This window comes from Colius striatus, chromosome Z, assembly GCF_028858725.1.
Source record: "Colius striatus isolate bColStr4 chromosome Z, bColStr4.1.hap1, whole genome shotgun sequence".
NCBI lineage: Eukaryota > Metazoa > Chordata > Aves > Coliiformes > Coliidae > Colius > Colius striatus.
In genome coordinates this window covers 52,398,118-52,420,964 of record NC_084790.1, presented here as the reverse complement: position 1 = coordinate 52,420,964, position 22,847 = coordinate 52,398,118, and the positions used below count along the sequence as shown (strand labels likewise).

The following is a 22,847-nucleotide window of genomic DNA, read 5'->3' as shown; positions in this document are numbered from 1 at the left end:
TGTAATATGCAAAAATATGTTAATTTGGCGACATGAGCAGAAAACGCCCAGAGCCGAGCAGCAGCAATAGCCTGTAAGGAACCATTACAAATACATAATGGATGATGTATCCCGGAGACGGGTTATCGGCCGCTCCCCCCGCCCTCTGGAGAGGGGCGGGCGCAGGACACTCGCCGCTCCCCGCTCTCCCGAGGCCGCACTACGCCGACGCTCCCTCCGCCCCCCCGCTTCGCCCCGACGGCGGCCACAGGGCAGCCCCGGTCCCGCCCGCACAGAAGAACCCAACCGCCTCCCCCCCCCGCCCCGCAACCCCCAAGCAGAACAAGCAAACCGTGAATGCTGCTGCAGCGCCTGGCCCCGGGCGCGGGCTGCGCTGGGCCTACTCGCCGCCCTCCAAGACGGGGCCAACGGCGAAGGCACCAGGCTCCGGCGGCGGCTCGCACTCCAGGTCGCCCTTGGTGCTCTCGCTGCTGGACAAGCACCCCAGGCCGGAGTCCTGGCTGCTTGGCGGCGAAAACACTGCGGTGTGGGGAAGAGAGAAAAAAACCACAGCGCCTGAAGCACACATACCACTCCACTCACCCCCTGCCCGAGCAAAGCGGCCCAGGTGGGCCTCCCCTGGCTCAGAAGGGAGGGAGGGCGAGGGGCTGTCCCCTAACCTGCACAGTGGGGTGCCCGCCTCCCCGATTCGGCCAAGGTGAACACAGTGTGAGTAACGATGGCAGGAGAGTGAAACAACCTTAGATTTGGGGATCGCAAGCCCTCTACTTCCCCAAAACCCAACCTGTCTACAGACTTAATGCAAGGCCCGAGGCCAGGGCCAAATATTTAAAAATGTAAAACGAATGCAGTGCTAGGAACGGTTGCAATATTGCAATTTTGCAGTAGATACAAAAACCAAGTAAAAGGGTCTCTGACCTTCCTAACCTTAGATGAGTTGTGATCCACCCCCAGCACTCCCTTCCTGCGTACTCTGAATATAATTAAGGGGAAGCTGCAGTGGTAATTTCTCTCCTCATTAACTTCCTGATTGGTTTCAGGCTCAGGATTCCAGCGGGCGGCAGTTTGTCACCAATTCCAAATGGCCAATCGTTAATACTAATGTTTGTGTAACTAACTGCCAGCATCTGCCACGGCTTCTTGTACAACAATAATAGTGAAAGGGTAACATTAGTGCTTCCCGTGTTAATTCAGATTCTGTTCATCAATAGGAAAATCTATGATGTAATTAGCAAAATGCATCAGTAGTTGAGGCAGTCAGAGGGAACTAAATCACAGCGGGAGCTCCATGGGCCCCTGACACCTTAATTATCAATACTTACTACATCCTGGAGTTTACCATTTAGTGGAGAATATTACCAGGCTGTGATCTTTTAAAGGAGAATGTTGTTTACAGCCACTGCTTGTTTTTTAGAAGCCAGGATGAATCTAGTACAACTGCAGCAGAACAAGTAATAGAGTTGAAGCTTCAACTTTGTCCCCAAATGGCACTGCTGTGCCCAAGCAAGCACGAGCAGCTCCTCCACACTTCAGCCCCAAGTGCTCGCTGACTCTGGGGACTTCTGAAGTTCAGTAAAAAAGAAGAGGTCAAGCTTGGTTTTCACAGGCAGGCAGGATTCAAGGAAAGAAAAAAGCAGCCATCTGGGTTTACCTCGTCACTGAGAAAACGAGAAACATTCCCTTAAAAAAACACAAACCTCCCATTTCTGTAGTATCACGTTTCTCCAGCAACTTCCATTTGCAGCTTGGCTTCCTCATTTGTCCTTATTTTAAACACAATGCCAGTTACCAAAAGATGGCAAAGGTATTATGGAGTTGAGGTCTCATGTGTAATTTCTATGTACTTTTGCTGTAGCTAGATGAAATGGCAATTTCTGTTACCTTCAGCAGGCTTTGCCCATTTTTGACATTGCAGAACCTTGATCCCATGGAAGTCTCTCTCTCCTTTGACACAAGTGACAAGTCATTGCCCTGCCAAAAGCAGACTCTACTAGTGTCTTTTAGATCTGACCTAACCTGATGAATGAGATATTAACCCCATACTACGTTTTCACCTAGATAAAAGGCAAAGAAACATAAAAATGTAGTGCTTGGATATGAGGGTGTAACAAAGTAGTCGAGGCAGCTTCCAACAGTTCTCAAAACATCCTGTGAATGCTGCTAACCGTTTAACAACAAAAGAGGGATCTGGGACTGGAGCATCACGTATTCCTCTGCTACATGGTCAAACACACAAAACTGCCAAACATCTCTGGGCCTGAATAACCACTGGAGAATGGCATTAATTTGCACCCAGAGCAGGCTAGAACAGCAACCATCTCTTTCTTCATGAGGCACCTTGCATCATGAAGTAAATAAACAGCAGTGTGGCTTCAATAGGGCTAGATGGCTCAAGGGCTCAGTCCTCTGAAACCTCATTCTGCTCTAACAAAGCCCGGTGTGTTAAGATTTAGGACATACTGTAAGGAATCTCTGTGTTCCCAGGATCTGGGGCATAAATGTGAAGGAAGAGATTGAGGTTGAAAGGGGATAATTTTTTGTTTACTCACGAGTAGCCAAATGGGCAAGAGGCTTATTTATTTTAAAGGATTTGTTAATATTTTTAGCGTGTATGTGCCTGGAGTGATGGAAAGGCCCATTTTTAAATACAGAGACCTATAAATCTCTGTGACAAACTTTATACCTTTTTTTCCTACCTGGAAAGAACACAACAGTAAACCCACCCAACATGCTACAGCATCAACGTTAAAACCCTACCATAGCAAAACTGCCACTTTGTTTTTATTATTGATTTTCCCATCAGCTCTATGCTAATTTAATATAAACCTGGGGAATGACACAGAGGGTAACTCTTCTGGTAGATGGACACCCACATTTGTTTCTTAGCACCTATCAAGGCCTCTAGACCAGTAGTGCTCCACCAGTCTTCCAACATTACTCAAGGGGCATCCCAAATCCCTACTGAACTTCAAATGGAAAGTGTCATTATATGGGAACAGTTCCAGCCACTGACTGGTGGGTCTCACAAACTGCCTCAGAGTCTGAAGCACTGATATACATAAGATGTTTGGGGTTTTTTCTCCACTGACTTTCAAATTGGTCACAGTTTGGACCGCTGGGCAGTCTGGGCTATATACAATGGTTTCTGAAGGTGCACAGGGGTACATTAATGACAGCCACATAGGTTTTGAAACCAACCTGGCACTATTGAGATGTTACCTCTAGTAAATGAGAATGCTGTATCCAAACCTGCACTGCTTACTCAGATAGACTTCCACTGCAGTCAATGGGAGTCACCAAAGTCAATCCAGAGGCAGTGAGCAGCTGCAATGCTGATAATAAGAGCAAGATACTTGGATTGGGACTTGTAGCTATAAAAAGCCAGCAAAAAGGAAATGAGCAATTCCGTTCCAGTGTTTTAATCACACAGCAATAAAATGTAGAAGTTCCAAGTTCCAAAGAAACAAAAGCCATGTTCTTTTTGATTTAAGTCTATGAGTTTCATCTGTTTGAGGCTTGTGGCTGATCCTCCCACTGTTGTTACACAGTCCTCATCTGTGTAAATAATGGCACCCGAATTGGCTCTGTGACAGTTTTTAAAGACCATTCCTTGATCTAATTACCCTTTACCCTTGGGAAAGAACCTGAACACCTCTGAGCCATAAGAATCTGAAAAATTTTTTGCTAATATCTCACAGGCAAAGAAGTGAGAAGGGATTCCAGCCATAAACACAAAACCTTACATCTTCTGACACTGGAAAGCACATTGACTTTTAACGTGAGTGATCCCTGGAATTCAATGGACTGAAAAGAACAATACACTTCCAGTGATGTGAGAAAGCAGAAGGATATTCATGCTTGAAAAGTAAGTATTTTCTCTGAGTTTACATTTAAAATACTATTAAACTCTCAATAAGAAGCAATTTTTAAAGATTTAAAGTTGAAAGGTGCAATCCATTTTTTAAAACTTGCAGCTTCTTTTTCAGGGAAAAGGAAAACAAGTTAAGCACACCAGTCCCACACGTTGCCTAGGCCCCTGGCATGTGCACACATGTGTGAGAGCACAGCCACGCCAGTGGACAAGGGCAAGCGGAACTGGGTGGCCACTTGGCAGGTCGAGGACACCGGAGCATCACCAAAGTAGGGCAAGGTGGTCTGCATGAGGGCAGACAGGAACTGCTCTTCATAGTATCCTCTCCACTGTAGGCAAAGCGTTCTCCTTTTGCAAATGCCACTGGAAACGGATGCTGTTTAAACGAGCATTAACTTCCACTCCAGGATCCACAGAGCCTACATGAAGTGTCTTGAAAAACAATAATGCCTGGGGAAACGGTGGCAGTTGAATCAAAATGTGAGCCCAGCTACCCGTGGAGGGTAGAATGAGAGAGAATGGCGTCACCACTCTCCCAAAGTCATTGCCTCAGGGATTGGCAACTGGTGATCTTGGTGTCGCTACTGGACATAGTGGTGTGACCAGCAGTGCTCTGAAGATGGGCTAGCTTGGTGGCCTGCAAATACCACACGGCAAATTCTATTTGAAAACACTTTTTACACTTAAGTCAATGGCACCCTGCTGCACCACTGCTCAGACTGACCCCAGGGGGCTGACACTACCACCTGCCACCAGCAAACAACCAGCCAAGCTACAGCAACTACCACAACACACATGGTAACTGCCTGACAAAGCATTAGGACAAAAAAAAAACCCCAAACCAAACCAATCAAATGAAAGAAAAATGGTTACTACTGCAAACCCAGGCACTCAGAGAATCACCACAGAATCACCAGAATAATCTCAGTTGCTAGCTCAGGAATTGAGAAGGAGACACACAAAAAGAGAAAAAGCAACAAGAGTACCTAGTGGCAACAAGAGTGTCAAGGTCTGCCCCGATCTTGCTGTAGGTCATTGTAAGATGGACATGATGATATCTCAATGCAAACACATGCAGAAAAGCCTTGTGAATTTATCTTAAGCGGTCTCCATTCAGCTGCCTCTCATCTTTGGGGTGCTTAACCTATTCTCCCAAGTGTTCAACTCTTTAAGCACAGAGTTAATTTACAAAAGGTCAAAAAGAAAAAAAAAAACAACCCGTCTCCACTGAACCTCTCACAAGATTCATTCCTGTGTGAATGTACTATTTGAAAAGATGGAGGTCTACCGACTTACACTGGAATGAAGAAAGCAGCGTTAGAGGCAGGCTGTTCTTTATAAATCAGCCATGCAAGTGGATCAGTTTCACACTCTGGCATTGTGCTCTCTGCAGATCTAAAACAACAGTAGTCAGGAACCTATGGATTTACAGGTTCCTGCTAGAAAGCCACAAAGAAGCTGCAAAACCTTAAGAAAATTAAGAGACAAACTTTCATCGTCTACATACAAAACTTCCTTTGAACATGAAGACTCCTATTTTGTAAAGCTGCAGTAGCTCATTATTTCTCAAGGATGATCACACTCAATGAATTACCATTATCTTTTAGGTCTTGCTTCTACTCTTGTTGCAGCCAAAAGAGGTTAAAATCAAGACACATTATTCTCTCACAGGCACCAAAATATTTAAGATGAGCACCAAATGCAATACTTAAAATCCTAAACTCTTTTCAAGGTTTGCCATTGCAGGACAAACTCCATACAGCAAGATGAAAGACAATATCATTAACTTGTACTTGTGTTCCTGTAAGATACACTGAGTATCAGACAACCCCTATAGACAGCTACATCTTTCTATCTGTCTGTCAGAACGTGCAACAAAGGCATTTCCAGAGGTGCTCCGGTAGTAAGAGGGGAAGGGATGCCTGGCCTAAGCATTTCCCTTAGGAAAATGCCCACGTTGGTTCAGTTATGTTTAGCCACCTCAAAGTTCCCAGGTCTTGTGAAAAGTCCAGCCCTGATCTCTGCTGAAGTCACTGTGGTTATGACTTGCAGGCTAAACAGAAGTGCCAGGAAATCACATGTAGTCAGGAAAATGGCATTCTGCATCTGGCGTCTTGATTTACTGAGATTTGTTTGTGTTTAAGTAACAGCAGCTTCTGACTGGGAATTTCTGCAAATGGCCTCTTTCTGATCCATTTCAGAAGTAAGAAATCTGGGACATTGATTTGACAGCCCAAACAGAAAGGGAGGATTGGCTGGGTCACATCAGCAACTCTGCACCTGTGGGATTCCCTTTGTTTACCTTCCATTCAGATGTCAGCCCCAGGTAAAGTCCTTGCCATCAAATGGGGACTCCACTCTCTTCAGAGGAGATAAGGGGCATTCCTGTATCTGAGGACACTTCTTAGCAGCCAGCACACAATTAAAGAACAGCATGGGTTGGAAGAGACCTTTAAAGGTTATCTAGTCCAAACGCTTGCAATGAGCAGGGACATCTTCAACTAGATCGAATTGCTTAGAGCCCTGGCCAACCAGGCCTTTACTCTTTCCAGTGAGGGCAACTCCTCTGATGATGCAAACTCTGCATCATGCCGCATGTCCAGCCTTCTGATAGCATAGTAGAGGGTAGGTGCCTGAGGGGACATGCCTGGCAACTGCACTTCCACGGCATGGGGCATTCCTGTATCTGTAACCGTCCTGTGGAAATAGCAGCTGAAGGGGGAGAGTGGATTGGTTTTGACCCGCAACTTCTACAGCAGGTAACACTTCACTTAGGTTTTAATAAACAATAATTCAATTTAAATACAAGATACTTTAATTTCCTCAAGTGACTTCAGAACAGAAGATCTTTGGTGAAGGTCCCCAAAAGGATTCCTGCTCCCAGAAAGCTGGCAGTTAAACTCCTCAACCCAAGAGCCCTCCTTTGAAAACTCAAGTGAAGAGGTGAAAAAGATCAACACTCTGCAATATCCTGTGCTGGGAGCTCTCCCTCCCCTGGCGCATGTGTGGGTGCCCAGCTTCCCCTGGACGGTGCCCCCCAGACACCCGTTACCTCACAATGGCAGCACCACACCCTGCCTCAGTCCCCAGGGCAGCCCTGGAGAACAGCCACACACACGTGCAACATGGAAAAGGTGCTGCCACACACTTGGTGCTGAAGCTCTCCAATCCCTGAGCAAAACTCCAGCTTCGATTAAGCCTCTTGGGACTAGACGTCATGTCAAAACCCGATGCAGGCGAGAGGATTCTCAGTAAGCTGGGCTACAGACTGGGTGAGATCTTAGGGGAGGGCAGCTTCTCCAAAGTGAAAGCAGCCACCTCCAACAAATACAAGGGCCCCTTGGCCATCAAGGTGATGGACCAAAGACGAATGTCCTCAGGCATGGTGTACAAGTTCCTGCCACGAGAGATATCCATCATGCGCAAAATCCGGCACCCTAATATTGTGCACATCTTCGACATTATCGAGATCTGCAATAAGACGCTTTACATTGTGATGGAGGCGGCAGACACCGACCTGCTGCAGGTGGTGTGTGAGATGGGGTGGCTGCCCTGCGTCCCTGAGGCCCGGGACATCTTCGTGCAGATTGCCAGGGCTGTGCAACACCTGCACGAGCACAATGTGGTGCACCGTGATCTGAAATGTGAAAATGTGCTGCTCACCGCTGATGGCCGCCGGGCCAAGGTCAGCGATTTTGGATTTTGCAAGGAGACCCACGGCTCGTCGGACCTGAGCCACACCTTCTGTGGGTCAGCAGCCTATGCTGCCCCAGAGGTGCTGATGAATATCCCCTATGACCCCAAGAAATCAGACATTTGGAGCCTGGGGGTAATCCTTTATATGATGGTGACTGGCAGCCTGCCCTTTGGCAACACCAACCCCCATAGCATTGTCCAGCAGCAGAAGAAGGGGCTGGTGTTCTCAGAGGGGCTGCCCCCTCTGCCGGGACCTTGCAAAGCTCTCATTACCCAGCTGCTCCAGTTCAGGCCAGCCAGCCGGCCCAGCGTCAGGCAAGTGGCCAACAACAGCTGGCTGACAGGGCACCTGCGAATAAGGAAGCCCTCTGGAGAGACCCTAGAAGAGCACTGATACTGTAGTGTTAGCAATGTTCAGCAATTTAGTAATTAAAGTTCAGTAACACTGTAGTGGAAAAGTGTTTCTGTGGCTTATTGGCCATTTTGATCCTTGAGGTGCCTGTATGTGGAGCTAAGTAAAGTTCAAGCACTGGCAAGACACTCTGCTCTGAGAAGGCGGTCAGATCCCTGCATAGAGGAAACCAGTGAGCCCACAGCATGGGGCTGCAGCACCAGCAGTAGCTGCCTGACCCTGAGCTGGGGGGGAAATCTGCACACTCACTAGGCAGGTCAAGGCTGGCATGGAGGGCCAGGGCAGGGTGGCGTGCAACATGCAACACCACCGCCGTTGCTGTCACCTGCTCCCTTGCACACGTTGTGAACACCCAAATTCCCACGCAGGTCCCGTCTCTCCCATGGCACGCACAAGGCATTGCCCAGGGCTGCCAGAGGAGAGTTGTTATCAGGCAGTCTTTGGCTTGTCCCCCGCCTTGTTTGGCACCAAACTGTATTTGAGCTGGGGGGAAGGGAGAAGTAGTGGTCTCACGAATCACTACTGCAGAGAAAAGGTCACCATTTAATCTCTAAAGGTCCCTTCCAACCCTACCATTTTATGATTCTATGATTTAAATTGCAGAGTGATATTCACAGCCCAAATTCACAGCAGGATCTTTGCACACAACTGGACACCCACCTCAGACAGACACTACATGATGTAGTCATAATCCCTGGAGATATTTAAAAGATACATAGCTGAGGTGCTGAGGCATATGGATTAGTGGTGGGCTTGTCAGTATGAGGTGGGTGGTTCGACTTGATGATCTTATAGGTCTTCTCTAACCAAAAACGATTCTATGATTCTGTGTGAACTAACCTAAAAAAACCCCACCATTGCCATCTCCTTTCTCACACATCTCTTGCTCAGAAGGAAGGCTGGGATGAAAGGGCTCCTACTGTTTGAGAACTCCTGTCAACATCTGCAAGTGCGTATGTATCCTAAAAATGTTCTGTATTCTGTCCTTCTTGCCCCTTCCCTTACACCTCACCACAGACTTGGAACAGGAGATAGTTTCCACAGAGACAAATTCTGGAAGCCCACCTGACACCAAGGGTTTCTACTTGCTGCAGTTGGTCACCACAGCACAGCATGGATGCAGGCTTCTTAGAAGCAGTGTTACGCATAGCAGAGAGCAAGACAAGACATTAGCCTATTAGGAGGCTGATCCCGAACAGTTGCAAGGGGCTAATGGAAACTCAGCTATAGATCTGCCTTAAAATTGAATGCCATGCATTCCATACACCTGCTGAAATGTCCTTGCAACTTCTGCTCTGATCAGCATGCTGTGGACTGCTCCATGCTGAATAATGTGAACCAAATCACGAGAAAATGAGAGAGAGAGATGCTCCATTCTTGTTTTGTGTTAGTAAGACAAGGGCAACCCAGTCCAGTTCTAGAAATGTAAATCTGTGGATATTTTTTACCACTGATGAGAATTTTCAAAAGCAATAAACAGTGCTGCTGCTTTTCAAAGCCAAAGTTAAAACAGGTCTCAGGTTCTGGAACCTAAAACATGTCCCGTCTGTGTCTCTTAACACAGATATACCATTTCAGTGTAAAGCCCTTTCCCCCTTCTCAAACACCTATCCTTCTCACTAACATTTAAAGCAATTAGGATTATCTTGGATGACTACAGTAGTGTATACTCATTGTGTATTTTTAAATAGCATTAATTCTTGGCATTAGGAACTCGGCGTAAAAGGTAAAGACCTGAATGGAGATCTTTATTCAGTATGCTTTACCACAGATTACCTCATTCCTTTCCAGTTCATGCTTGTGCTTTTAGCAAAAAAGAAGGCAGGCTGTAACTGACAGAACCCAGAAACTGAAGGAAATATCCTCCTGCTGACTCTCTTATCTCTGACTTTAAATTATCTTATAATAATATGTGAAACAATCAGATAAGCCTTTCCACTTCTCACCCACTACTACTCAGACAGGGAGGACACAAGGATTATATTCTGTAAGGATAGACTGACACTCCAAAACCTTACTTTGAAACTAAAAAAATCCATTACAAAACAATCACCCTATATGCTTGCAGGCATGGCTCAGAGCAGAGCAGATGGATCAATGCTCTTTGCTATCACCAGTGTTATGTGCTGTGGCTAACTTGATGTCACTAAGCCACTGCTGTAGGCCCAGGAAGGCTCAGGTCCAGGTGTGCTAAGTGCCCTTGCTTTGAATGACTAAAAGGCAATTTGCAGGATCCAAGCGGTAAAAGCTCTCTTTTTGATTAAGTGAACAGTCACTCTCCTCTCATGCAAGGTACTCACCAGAAACACTCACTCTGCCCACGTCAGAGTATAATGCCACAGAAAGCTCCCCACCTCATATTCTACTGCCAAGAACCTTGACAGCTAGTTTTTTCCATAAGGAGACACAATTTTAAAGGTTTCACACAGCCATTTTCTGGTTTGCAATACATGAAGGAAAAAGTTCTCCACGAATGGGTCATCTCGTGGCCAAGAAGGCCAATGGCATCCTCAGATGCATCAAGAAGAGTGTAGCCAGCAGGTCAAGGGAGGTTCTTCTCCCTCTCTACTCTGCCCTGGTGAGGCCTCATCTGGAGTCCTGTGTCCAGCTCTGGGCTCCCCAGCTCAAGAGGGACAGGGAACTTCTGGAAAGAGTCCAGCACAGGGCCACCAAGATGATCAGGGGACTGAAGCATCTTATGAGGAAAGGCTGCAGGAACTGGGGCTGTTTAATCTGGAGAAGAGAAGACTGAGGGGGGATGTCATTAATATTTACAAATATCTAAATGGTGGGTGTCAGGAGGTTGGGACATCCCTTTTTTCGATGGTATCTAGCAACAAGACAAGAGGTAACGAGGTAAAGTTGGAACATAAAAAGTTCCATTTAAATATAAAATCTATTTTCACTGTGATGGAGCCCTGACACAGGCTGCCCAGGGAGGGTGTGGAGTCTCCTTCCTTGGAGGTCTTCAAGACCCATCTGGATACATTCCTGTGTGACCTGATCTAGGTTGACCTGCTTCTGCAGGGGGTTGGACTGGATGATCTCCAAAGGTCCCTTCCATCCACCACCATTCTATGAATCTATCATCTTAACATAAGCAGACATTTCCCAGTGCTGGGTAACAAGGTGAAACATGCACTTCTGTAAAGTTTTTTTTTAGGTGATCTCTTAATTGTAAACATTCTGTATGCTTACACAGCAGCATGATGACTTCAGCATCACAAACAAGAGGAGATGAGGTCAAAGATTTGAGGTGGTAGCAACACTACACAGAAAAAGCATTGCAATAAAATACCTGAGGTATCTCCTCTTTTCCTTCCCTACCATTCTCCAGTCACTTGTTTATAAACCCTGTGTTGTCCTGTGCACACATTTGCACAGAAATATGGGAAGTACACTGGAGAACCAATTCTGCTGCTGAACACACAGTCCCTTTTGGTTTTATATTACCAGTACCGGAAAGACAAACGTGCCTCTCCTTCAGGCTGTGACTTCACGTTTTGACTACCAGCAGACCTACTTTTAGAGACCTGTACTTCCCTCAGATATTCACAGTTCACCATAGTAAGGCTGGCAAATCCAATGGTTTACATGGCTGTGTGCTACACAGGCCAAGGAAGAGACAATGCTTTTGGAACAAAATCAAGTAACAAACCATTTCAAGATTCAAGATTAGAGAACAGCCACAGAAACATATGAGGAGGCATCGATTTCCAGGAAAGGCACATAAAAAAGTGGCTCTGAGGGATGGGGGTGTTTGGAGACCTGCCACCAGCTGAGGAGCTGCAAGGAATCTCAGAGGAATGAAGCAATTTGCTTCTTCACATAACAAGGCTATAACAAAGCTGGGACCTTCCATCTCTTTATTCCTGGAGGTCAGATACTACTACATTCCACACACAAGTGCAGAGACTGATTCTCCATTAAAAAAAAAGTCTCGTATGTGTTGTACTCAGAATACTGGCAAAAGGCAGGCAGCTCTGAGGAAAAAAACCAGACTTCACTTTTTTGTCTGTTTTTCTTATTTCTAGGGTAACTAAAAACTGTTCTAACAACATGATAAAAACACACATATGTATCAATCCCTTCTCATGAGAAATATTTAATTATCTTGCCAGTTGCTGCCATATACACCCAAACATCTGTTCTGGGCATCTTATCCTGCCAGGGCTGGTTTCGAGTTTGGCACAAAATTGCTGTGCTACGGGACCAGGATGACTGGGACTCCTTAAGCACCCCACATGCTCCTCTTGCATGGCCACCTTCAAAGAGAGATCCAGGATGTCTTTTTTTAAAAGGAAGTTTGTTTTGGTTTTTTTTTTCCCTGTGAAAAATAAAATAAACCATTCCACAAATCTGGGTCAGGAGAGGGGACACAACCACGTGAACAGGCAGCAAACTTCAGTGGCAAGGCAAGAAGAGTAACAGACTGCATGCAATCCCAAATGTAGGAACAAGAGTCATAGAACAGTTTGGGTTGAGAGGGATCTTTAAAGGTCATCTAGTTCAACCCTCCTACCATGGTCAGGGACATCTTCACCTAGACCAGGTTGCTCACAACCCTGTCCAACCTCACCTTGAATGTTTCCAGAGATGGGACACCTACCACTTCTCCGGACAATCTATTCCACTGCTTTGTCAACTTCACTGTAAAAAAATCCCCATAAATCTGTTATATTCATATATTCTGTTATCTGCCCTCCTTTACTTTAAAAACTTGTCCTGCTGCAGCAGGCATCACTAAAAAGTCTGTCCCAATCTGGCTGCAATAAGATCTCTCCAGAGTCTTCTCCAGGCTGAATAAATGGACTCACCACCCATATGAACCTGTTGAGGAAAGAAGAAAGTCCATCTGAATCCTCTGCTTGTCCCACTGTTGACTTTGCAGAAATGCGTGATTTCAGCAAAACCAACCAGTGGGCTGGACTTTTTCCAAAGCAAAAGTTTTGACCAGAACAGCTTCCAGCCCTCTGTAAAGAAGGGTACACGGTGTCATCTCTCTACATCCTTCAGTCCTGTCAGCCATAATTTGAGGACCTCACACTAATTTTATGGAGATTACTTACTGTCCACTTCCTCTGAGGTCTGCATCTTCTCCTATGCTAATGACCCAGGTTTTTCCACACATGCCCAAGGCCACCTAAGCCACAGACAATGCCACAGAGTGGCAAGCGAAACTGAGACCTGCCCCCAGCTGCCACTCACTGGTGGCAATGTAGTCACTTACTCTTACCATGGCTGCCGCACATGACAGGTGACATGGGTGGACAAAAGGCTGCCAAATGCTTCCTTGTGGGATGATTGCTGTCTGGACACGTTCCTATGCAATCTGACCTAGGTGAACCTGCTTCTGCAGGGGGGTTCGACCAAATGATCTCTAAAGGTCCCTTCCAACCCCTACCATTCTATGATTCTATGATGCTGCAGGGTCCAGACAGATGGATGTGTGGCTGCTCCCCCTGTTCAGGAAAGACCTCACGTGGTGCAGCTATCTCCTAATGCAACACAGGAGTCTCCCAGATCCTCATCTGCTTCTGAGCATCACTTCAATATAGTTGCCTTTGTTATGCTTGGTATGTATGTACCTAAAACTTGTATAAACTAGAAGTTTCTTGTGAACGACTACCTCTAGAAGCCTCAATCGCCCTGCCTAGAAAATGTATTGTCATTTGCAATAACTGTGCCAAGAAAATATTTTTTTGGAAGCAGTAATAATTTTCAAGGAAGGAGTGCACTCAAAGCACTGGATAATGTTATCCAGCAGCAGAGTATGTGGAGAGACAAAAAAATGAAAGGCACAACGCTTCTCCCTTGTGTATCTACACAGCTTTAATAATCACACAGAACTTTTTGGTATTCAGCTCAGAAATTCAAACATAACACTACTTTGGCTGAATGTCTCTCCCTTCTTGGGTCAGAAATGCCGTTAATCTTTGCTAGTGTAGCAGGAAAACAAGGAGGATATCACAGTTGGTGCAACACCAGCCATATGTAAATGGTAATTCTGGCCACTCCTCTTTATTGTTGCCAGTGTCGCTTTCAGTCTATAAAATGAGAATAAAATCCATGCCCGTTGTCGTCAGTACTAATGCTCAAAGAGTAACCAAACAGATAATAATGATAGCCTCAGCTCTTTCAGGTTTGGTGACAGTTTTAATTTTAGAAAATACTGGCTCAGTGTAAAAGTGCCGTATTATACAGTTTAAAGATTTTTCCTGACACGACTCGCAAGCTTTTAGAAATCAAGAGGCTACTAAACAATCAGAGAAAATGCTAAATCTAATGAAAGTGATCCATTATGGTAAATACAATAGATTTTTCCCTTGAGAGTAATAGATTTTTGGGTTTTGGTTTTTTTTTAATGCTCTTACAATGCAAGTTTCTCTTCTGGGAAGGGAGAGAACAAGAATGTGCAACTCATAATATGCTAATGAAAAGTAGCAGAAAGTTTGTTACTGACTTCAGCATGAACAACACTGTACTCACCAAAAACTGTGCTCAAAATTGAACAAGAGGGAAGAATATAATTTACAGCTTTCTTGTAGTTTAACCCCCAGCCAACTTACAATTTAAGTGGCCAGTGGAGTTCCACAGGGATCGATTCTGGGGCCAGTCTTGCTCAATATCTTCATCAACGACCTGGATGAGAGGACAGAGTGTACTCTCAGCAAGTTGGCTGATGACACCAAACTGGGAGGACTGACTGATTCCCCAGAAGGCTGTCCTGCCATTTAGTGAGATCTCTACTGGCTCGAGAGTTGGGCAGAGAGGAACCTCATGAGGTTCAACAAGGACAAGTGCAAAGTCCTGCATCTGGGAAGGAACAATCCCACGCACCAGTACAGGTTGGGGATTGAACTGCTAAAGAGCAGCTCTGCAGAGAGACCTGGGAGTCCTGATTGATAATAAACTAAACATGAGCCAGCAATATGCCCTCATGGCCAAGAAGGCCAATGTCATCCTGGGATGCATCAAGAAGAGTGTAGCCAGCAGGTTGAGGAAGGTTCTTCTCACCCTCTACTCTGCCCTGGTGAGTCCTCATCTGGAGTCCTGTGTCCAGTTCTGGGCTCCTCAGCTCAAGAGGGACAGGGAAGTGCTGGAGAGAGTCCAGTGCAGGGCCATCAAGATGATCAGGGGACTGAAGCATCTTATGAGGAAAGGCTGCGGGAACTGGGGCTGTTTAATCTGGAGGAGACTGAGGGGAGATGTTATTAACGTTTACAAATATCTAAAGGGTGGATGTCAGGAGGTTGGGGCATTCCCTTCTTCTATAGTAGATAGTAAGGGGTAAGGGGTAATGGGATGAAGCTGGAACACAAAAAGTTCCACTTAAACATAAGAAAAAACTATTTCACTATGAGGGAGCCCAGGCACAGGCTGCCCAGAGGGGTTGTGGAGTCTCCTTCCCTGGAGATCTTCAAGACCCGCCTGGACATGTTTCTATGTGACCTGATCTAGGTGAACCTGCTTTTGCAGGGAAGTTGGACTAGATGATCTCTAAAGGTCCCTTCTAACCCCTACCATTCTATGATTCTAAACCTACAGTCTAAAAAGCCCATATATGACTTAATACTACCATGGCATTGCTGTTTTTTAATACAACTTTAATTTAGAAGCAAGTCAAGTAGATTTGCTGTAAAATGGCTCAACAAGTATTGATGAAATATTCAGCACAAGATGAGTATATGCATGAACAGAGTAAAAATGTTGCTACTTATTTTAAAGTGCGATTTATGCTCTGTGAAGTTTAGGAACCCTGCTACAGTACGTCACAATACTTCAGAAAATAGGGACAAAAACTGAACATGGAATATTTTTGAGGTAGTCAAACAAGTTAAATGAGTTTTCACACAACATTAGGCTTAAGACAGACCCACTGCCTTATATTTATATTCACTTCCATGAACACAATAGCAGTGTTAAATGCAGACTCTGAAACACCAGTGCATCGCCTCTGTCTGACCATGTGCAATCAGATGGAGTACATGGACTGCACCCAGTGGTGCTGCCAGTGGCACCTCCCCAGGCCCAGGAGGTCCTGCTGACTTCTTGCAGCTGTGGTGATGCAGATCTGGTCAACCCAACAATGTCCAGCACTTTCCTCAGGATCCTGACAACAGCAGCCTTCCTAGGATGGGCCAGACTCCTGAGATCACAGTTAATGGTCTGCAAGCTGTGGGGTTTAGTTTCCTATGAGGGTACTAGGTCACTTCTGTGCTCTTGTGCCATCTTTCCTTACTAAGGTTATTGGAAAAGTCTTAAGCATATCTGACAAATTTTCAACATGTGCTTCCCTTGCCCTTGCTTGCTACAGTCAGGAAAGTGAACCTTAAATCATGTTTAAGTGGCAGAAAAATTCGAAACCAAATCAATGGATGGAAAATTAGAATATTATTACTGTTATCTGTTGTAAAGAAAATTTTAAGACAGGCTCCTTGGGTGCAGTGAGACAATCCAGAGATACTGGTGTCTGTGTCAAAGATGGCTTGCCTTCAAGAGGACCTCTCCAACTGATACCTCAGTTACGTTCAACAGTGCTGAATTAAACTCTGGTCAATACAAAAATGATTCAACACTGTAAGGGTAAGGCAGAGAGGGCAGAAGGGAAGCAAAATGTGGAGCTCATCCTCTGATGCACCATACAGCCCTGCTGCAACCCACATCAGACACGGGGCAGTGATGGAGGGAGAGGGTAGAGGCCATGGGGATCTGGCACCATGCAGAATAACTGAGTATCTTGCGCCGCTCAGGGTCAAGGCAGGCTTTTTCCCTCCCTTAGAGGATGGGGCAGGCAGTTTCCTTCCCCTCGTAGCTAACAGACACAGCAGCTGAATGCAGCAAGAAAAGCAGATCGCTGATCCAAGCTGGACAGTTAAGAGTCAGAGGTAGAGGTCAACCCCACAGGTGAGGCAGGGTAATTACTCTGAAACTAGAGACCAATTCACATTCCTCTCCCATCACTCCTTTTTAACTACAGTTTAGGCAGTTACAGCTTCACTTGGGTTAGTCTCTCCAAGAGTATGCACGTAACACAGGAATACACCGCATGCTTCTGAACAAGCCAGTGTTGTTTCTCTCCAACATGGACTCTGCTTGCACAAACTCACATGCAGTATATATATAAATAAATATAAAAATGCTCTGGAAAAAAGTTAGAGACTCAATTCACAGAATTCAAATCCCTGAAAACATTTGTGATTCGGGAAGCAGTTAGGGCAAGATGTGTTTGACACAGCTGGTAGAAAGAGCCTTATAAAGTAAAGCTCCTATTTATCCAAGGGAGGGGAACCACAAAAACTGAGATAAGCACGGTCTTGATTTAGAGCATTTAGGAAATTTTAGTTGTATTTAAGGGTACACAGCAAGCTCAAATCTTTCTTGGCCTAAAATCTGTCAAAATGTGTTTTTTATAGCTGAAAGCCAACACACACAAAAAAAAAATTGCTCAAATAATCTAGTGCAAACAGTTGTTTCAGGGTGGGAAAATAAAACACTCCTTGCACTGTCTGCAACTGGTCTGAGACAGAACTTGAAAGAGAAAATTATTTAAAAATGAACAGGAGAGAGAGCTCATTGATTTTTCTGTTTCCTTCATGTCCAGAAAGGAAACAAAACTAGTGACAAACGGGACTAAAACCATTCTTTTACTTTAAGCAGTCCAAGACACAATTAGTGCCATGCTTGAGGTAAATAAACTTGCTGCCCACAGCATATGGGTTGTGATTCAGACCTTAAGTAAACCTTCTTAATTATGAAACTTAACTGATCTAACAGATATTGTGAGATAAGCATCAGGCATAGAGCTTTAAAACTGGCAGGCACAACCATAACCAGTGGGCAGCCACCCTGGCAGAGATTATCACATCACTTCAAGTCTTCCTTTAAAATACCAACAGCTCCAAAAGGTGAATGAAAATGCTTACACCATTGTAATCTTAGAGGGCAGATAGGAGTCCCTCTCCTATTCTGATCAAGCACAATGAACATGAATATGTGGTTGTATATGACCTTATATAAATATATGCCCAATATGCATGGGAGCAGTAAGAGAGGAAGCAAACAGTTTTACAGCATGTCAAACAAGTTCACTGGCCTTTGCACCAGTGTAGCAAGGTGAGTCTGGTATTTTCCCACTTTTCAAGTGAAAAAAACCACTTTGCCTAAATAGTTCTTTGTGTGTTATCTGTACAGCAGACTAACAAAACATCAATTAGAAGCTGAAAGCAGCTACAGCACCTGCAAGTACAATCTACTTCCACAGGTTTGGAAGAAATGAAATATAATTTATTATAGTCTATTTAGCTCTGCAACAATTGCCCTTCAAAACCCGAAGGAGAACAACATAATTGAATGTACATGCCTTCTTCCCTGGAGAAACCTCAAGCAGCCTCAGGCAAGAGCTAATACAGATGTAGTACAAGGCATTAAGAGAGTGCTGGATGCTGTAGCTAGCAATTATCCTGGTATTTAACCAAATCTATTGCTCATCAGGAAAGCGTTTAGTGCAGCAGTCAGAGTGAGACAGGCTGACACAGAATACAGCTACTTAACTGTCCCCTCCAGCGATTACACTTTCTCAACCCCAGAGTCACGTCAAATTAAACAACTACACATTGACTTTTCACTTCTATAAACATTAAGGTACGATTGACAGCTCTTGGATGCTATAAGACAGTCATTATAATCAGCCACCATACTGTTAGGTTATTTGTGGTGTGGGCTTTTTTTCTCCTACTCTGAGCACTTTCCTCCTGAACTATTTTTACAATGCCCCACACATAACACTTGCTTTGGTTTCTTGCAGGGCCATGTTAACAAAATGCCACTCCCACCTCAAGACCTTTGTACATGTGTGAAAAAAGAACATAAAATTAAGAAACTTAACTTAGCATACAAAATACTTTTATTTATTTTTCCGTAGTCCTGGCCAGCACTTACCCAGTTAACTCAAATTTAGAGATGTCTGGGCAGCAGCAATTGGATGTTAGCACTGCACTAAATACTGTAAATGTGGGACCTTTATGGAGTATTTTTCCCAATTCTTGTCCTAACTCTTGGAATTTGTTCTCAATCTAGCAGACACTGCATGAGAAAAAGAGTCACCTACAAGAACGGAAAACTAAATTACAACCTCTATGATAGTGCGTATCTATCTGTAAAGACCTCAAGCTTCCTAAGGCTATTACAGTATCCCCAGCACCACATACTATATATATCTGAAGACTGCAGTTTAGTAAAGTTACTAGAAACCAAACAGGTACATAAAGCAGTCAAGATTGTGGAGAAATACATCCCTTTGGTTTTATATGCAACATTCTGGAGCCTGAAACCACTGCATTGTAAATGACAGCTTTACTCTCCACCCTCCTAATTCAAGCCACAAGAGCAACATAAAACATCTTCACACTTTCCCCTTTCAAAACAAAGAAGAAAGTTTAAAAAGAAAATTTGTTAATAATGCTAACTCTTCTCACCTCCCTCCCACCAAAGAAAATCCCTAAGAAACCTCACTGAATCCTTTCAAGCCTCTGACATTGAAGTAGGTGAGATGAATACTGTATCATTAAGATAATTATAAATGCAAAGAAGTTTAGAATGCTAATGGTACACCTGAAAGCTTCATATTTACCTGATGACTGGACTGGAAGGTTTACCTTGTAGCAAACTGAAAGGAAAACTACACAGCTAGAGAAGTACAAGTTCACTGCAGGATTAGCAAAAACTACAGGAGCTAAAAACAGCTGAGGAGGACAAATGAAGTATAGTTTTCTCTCCTCTCTGGTGCTACCAAATACAGTTCCATTCCTTTTCTACTTCTGAACTATATTAAATACCTCAGCAAGAGTCTCTGAAATCTAAAATTAAATGTAATAGCCTTTTAAACACCTCATTTCTCTCTTTGCCTGAAAAGCCAGGCAACAATAAAACCAAAATACTTTGGCAAAGAGTTCAGAACATGCCAGCTCCATTTCAAACACAGAAGACAAAGCAGTCACAGCACTGAAGACAGTGAAATATAACTTAATTTCCAGGTTTTGCAGTATAGCACTGAAACAATGTCACAGGAAGCACTTAAAAATTTTGCTGACCTATCTCCACTCTTTTCTTTTTAATCAGTTAATTGCCACCAAGGTACCTAACTTTCACTAAAGCAAGTTACTGTCCTCTTCTGTGGGCCAACCACCACTGCAGGGTGCTTTCCACTTCATGCGGTTATTACTGTGTAACTCCAGGGATTAACCAGATTCCCAAGACAGCAGATTTATCTCTAAAGACTCAGATTCAATTCACTCATATACCAAATATCTTGGTTATATTTTGCACTGACTTCCTACTTATGTAATTGGAAAGAGATACTTACTATTTTATGTTACTCTAAATGACCCTGTGTCTCCACTGCAGTTGAAGAGACTACAAGAAACAGGGAGAACATCTGCCATTCCAGTACACAGCCAGATGTACCAGTAACTTTTGTAGTTTCTATATTTTAAGGTTTCTGAGTAAATTTCCCCCAAACCTTACATTCAAAGCTTCATCTCCCAAGCTTTGGAGTTTAAAAAAAATCACACAAAACAAAACCTAGTAGTGTGCTTTAGCTCTGTTTTGGTCTTTACCAGGTGGCTGCATCATCACTACATCTCAGAAGCAACCTCCTCTAGCTGAGCTGCTCCTATAGTGTTCTGCCTCGGGAGTCTGGCTGCTGTCAGGGTACAAACCGCTCCCCCAGGCAGCACACCACCTGTGTATAACACGTCCATCTGAAACAGGTTTTCTGGTACAGCAACCCTACAAAACCAAAAACCTCTCAAGTAATCTTAACCAAAAAATCCCTTAGGAAAAATTCCCACTCTGTATTTCTATCCAGGAACCATAAAACTACAGTATCCATAGAGCTGTACTTTCGGTACTATTTTTGGAAAAGAAAAGGCTATTTTGCTGAAAAGCTAAAGTGAAAATGCAGCACTTCAATGCAATACTGAACCACTTTTTAAGCAACAGTATCAAAATAAGGCAGGGTCCCGTCAGAGAAATCTGTATCTGAACACATGCTGTTTCTTTACACTTGATGTGTGCATAGCATGTGTGTATCCATATATCCATGTATATATATCTCTGTAGCAATATAGGCACCCCCACACAAGTACAGGTATGTGTAGATTATATATATTATATATATATAAAGCTAACTTTCAGTCCTCAGAAAACAAAAGCTATCCCCATATAACAGCCAAATTCCTACATAACTCAATTTCGACATCTCATCTGGTGTGAACTGCACTCATTCCTAGTGTAAACCCCAGCGCGCTCTGCAATGATATACTGTAATGTCACATCGCAATCTGGATTTACTATAAAGGGCTGCTGACGAGTTTCAGAGCAGTAAACATTGCTGCGAGGTGTATTTCACACTGAGCTGGTTTTTATGAAGAACACTTCACCGCCCAGCCACAGCACCCAGATGATGAATGGTGAAAGATGCATGACAAGCTTCATCATTGTTTGTAAATCTTAACTGTTCCTGCTCACTAACTCTGCAGGCAATTTTCAAAGACAGCGGCCGACAGAAGGACAGCACAGCTTTCCTGAAGGTTATTCAACTTGTTCTTGGCCTAAGCTATGCCTGCCAGGAGCACTGGAAATAAACTCATCGGTTACACCCAAGCACAGAATTAAAAACGTTTGACAGGAAAGCATACTAGTAGTTGTTAAATTAAGAAAACCCATTAAGTAGCCTTGGTATCCATCCCCTACCTACCCTGCCTCACAGAGCTACATACATCATGTGCAGGTAACACGCCCTGGTGTTATTTACACATGCAATATAAACATACATATTTACAAAACAGGCAGAATGAACAACAGGCTGTCTGCTCACACATCGTGATCCCCCTGTATCTTGTGCAGTTACACTCAACACTCAACTGTCCTTCCACTCCTTTGCCTGCTGCCCAGAGGAAAGCTACTCCTGTTCTGTCCAAAGTTTGCCTTGGTGGCAGGGTATACCACACAGAGAAAGGAAACTGCCCATGACATGCAAGCATGGCAATGGGGAAAGATGTTGCTCTTGTTTTCCCACAATCACACTGTTGAGGGAGCAGCACCACAGACTGCAACAAACGTCTTGCAGAGTCATGATTCAGCCCATCACCCCCCAAAAGAGGCGAAGCCAGTCTACACCACTCTCCACTACAAAGACTTATAAATTTCATCTACTACTTCTCCCTTTTCATCTCTTTAGAGATCAGTAGCAAACACTTCCTTTGCTAGAGTTTCTAACAATCTGCAGAGAGTTGCTTTGTAAGCAGGAGGAGCTGTAGAAGAATTAGCTCAGCTGGAGATTCTCGCCTGAGCTGCAAAAGGTGGCACGAACTGCAAGATGCTCTATGCAGAGCCCCGTGCACAGCAAAGATCACGGCTGAACATGATGTGAGTTCTCTCCTCTCTTAACCACACAAATTATGAAGATGCAACTGCACATCAAAGCAAAGAGGTGAGCAGTACCACTGCTTGTTACAATTACAAATCATGCGCGAGTAAGCACAGTTATCACTGCCAATATGACAAGATGCCTTAATTTGTTTCAGCACTATATGGTGAAGTTTGCTTTACTGTTAGTGATTACTATAAATTTCTGCTTGCAGTGGGGAAAATTCTGTACCCAGAGGTAATAAAATCAGAGTGTCAAAGCCACGACAGGTGTAAAAGGAAGCAATTCAACTGATGATGTGGACTTATTCAATGAAGTATCCAAAATCCTTTAAAATGTGAGGAAAAATCACACATGAATGGCTTCATCAACTATAGTAACATCCTCCACACAGTAGTGTGCCCAGGTGGCCAAGAAGGCCAATGGCATCCTGACCT

The 22,847-nt window shown here is 44.2% G+C and overlaps 2 protein-coding genes across 2 annotated transcripts in view; one reads left to right on the top strand and one right to left on the bottom strand.

Moving 5' to 3' along the window:
• Positions 1–379: 379 nt before the first annotated feature.
• Positions 380–22,847, bottom strand: part of DMRT1 (doublesex and mab-3 related transcription factor 1) — a 62,974-nt gene continuing 40,506 nt past the window's right edge. The window contains exon 5 of the mRNA XM_062018694.1: positions 380–519. Within this exon, the coding sequence (XP_061874678.1) occupies positions 380–519 (140 nt within the window). The remainder of the gene's footprint in view (positions 520–22,847) is intronic.
• LOC104557915 (testis-specific serine/threonine-protein kinase 6-like) lies at positions 7,032–7,961 on the top strand. Its single transcript, XM_010202305.2, has one exon. It carries the CDS (start codon positions 7,089–7,091, stop codon positions 7,959–7,961), a length of 873 nt encoding a protein of 290 aa, XP_010200607.1. The 5' UTR covers positions 7,032–7,088.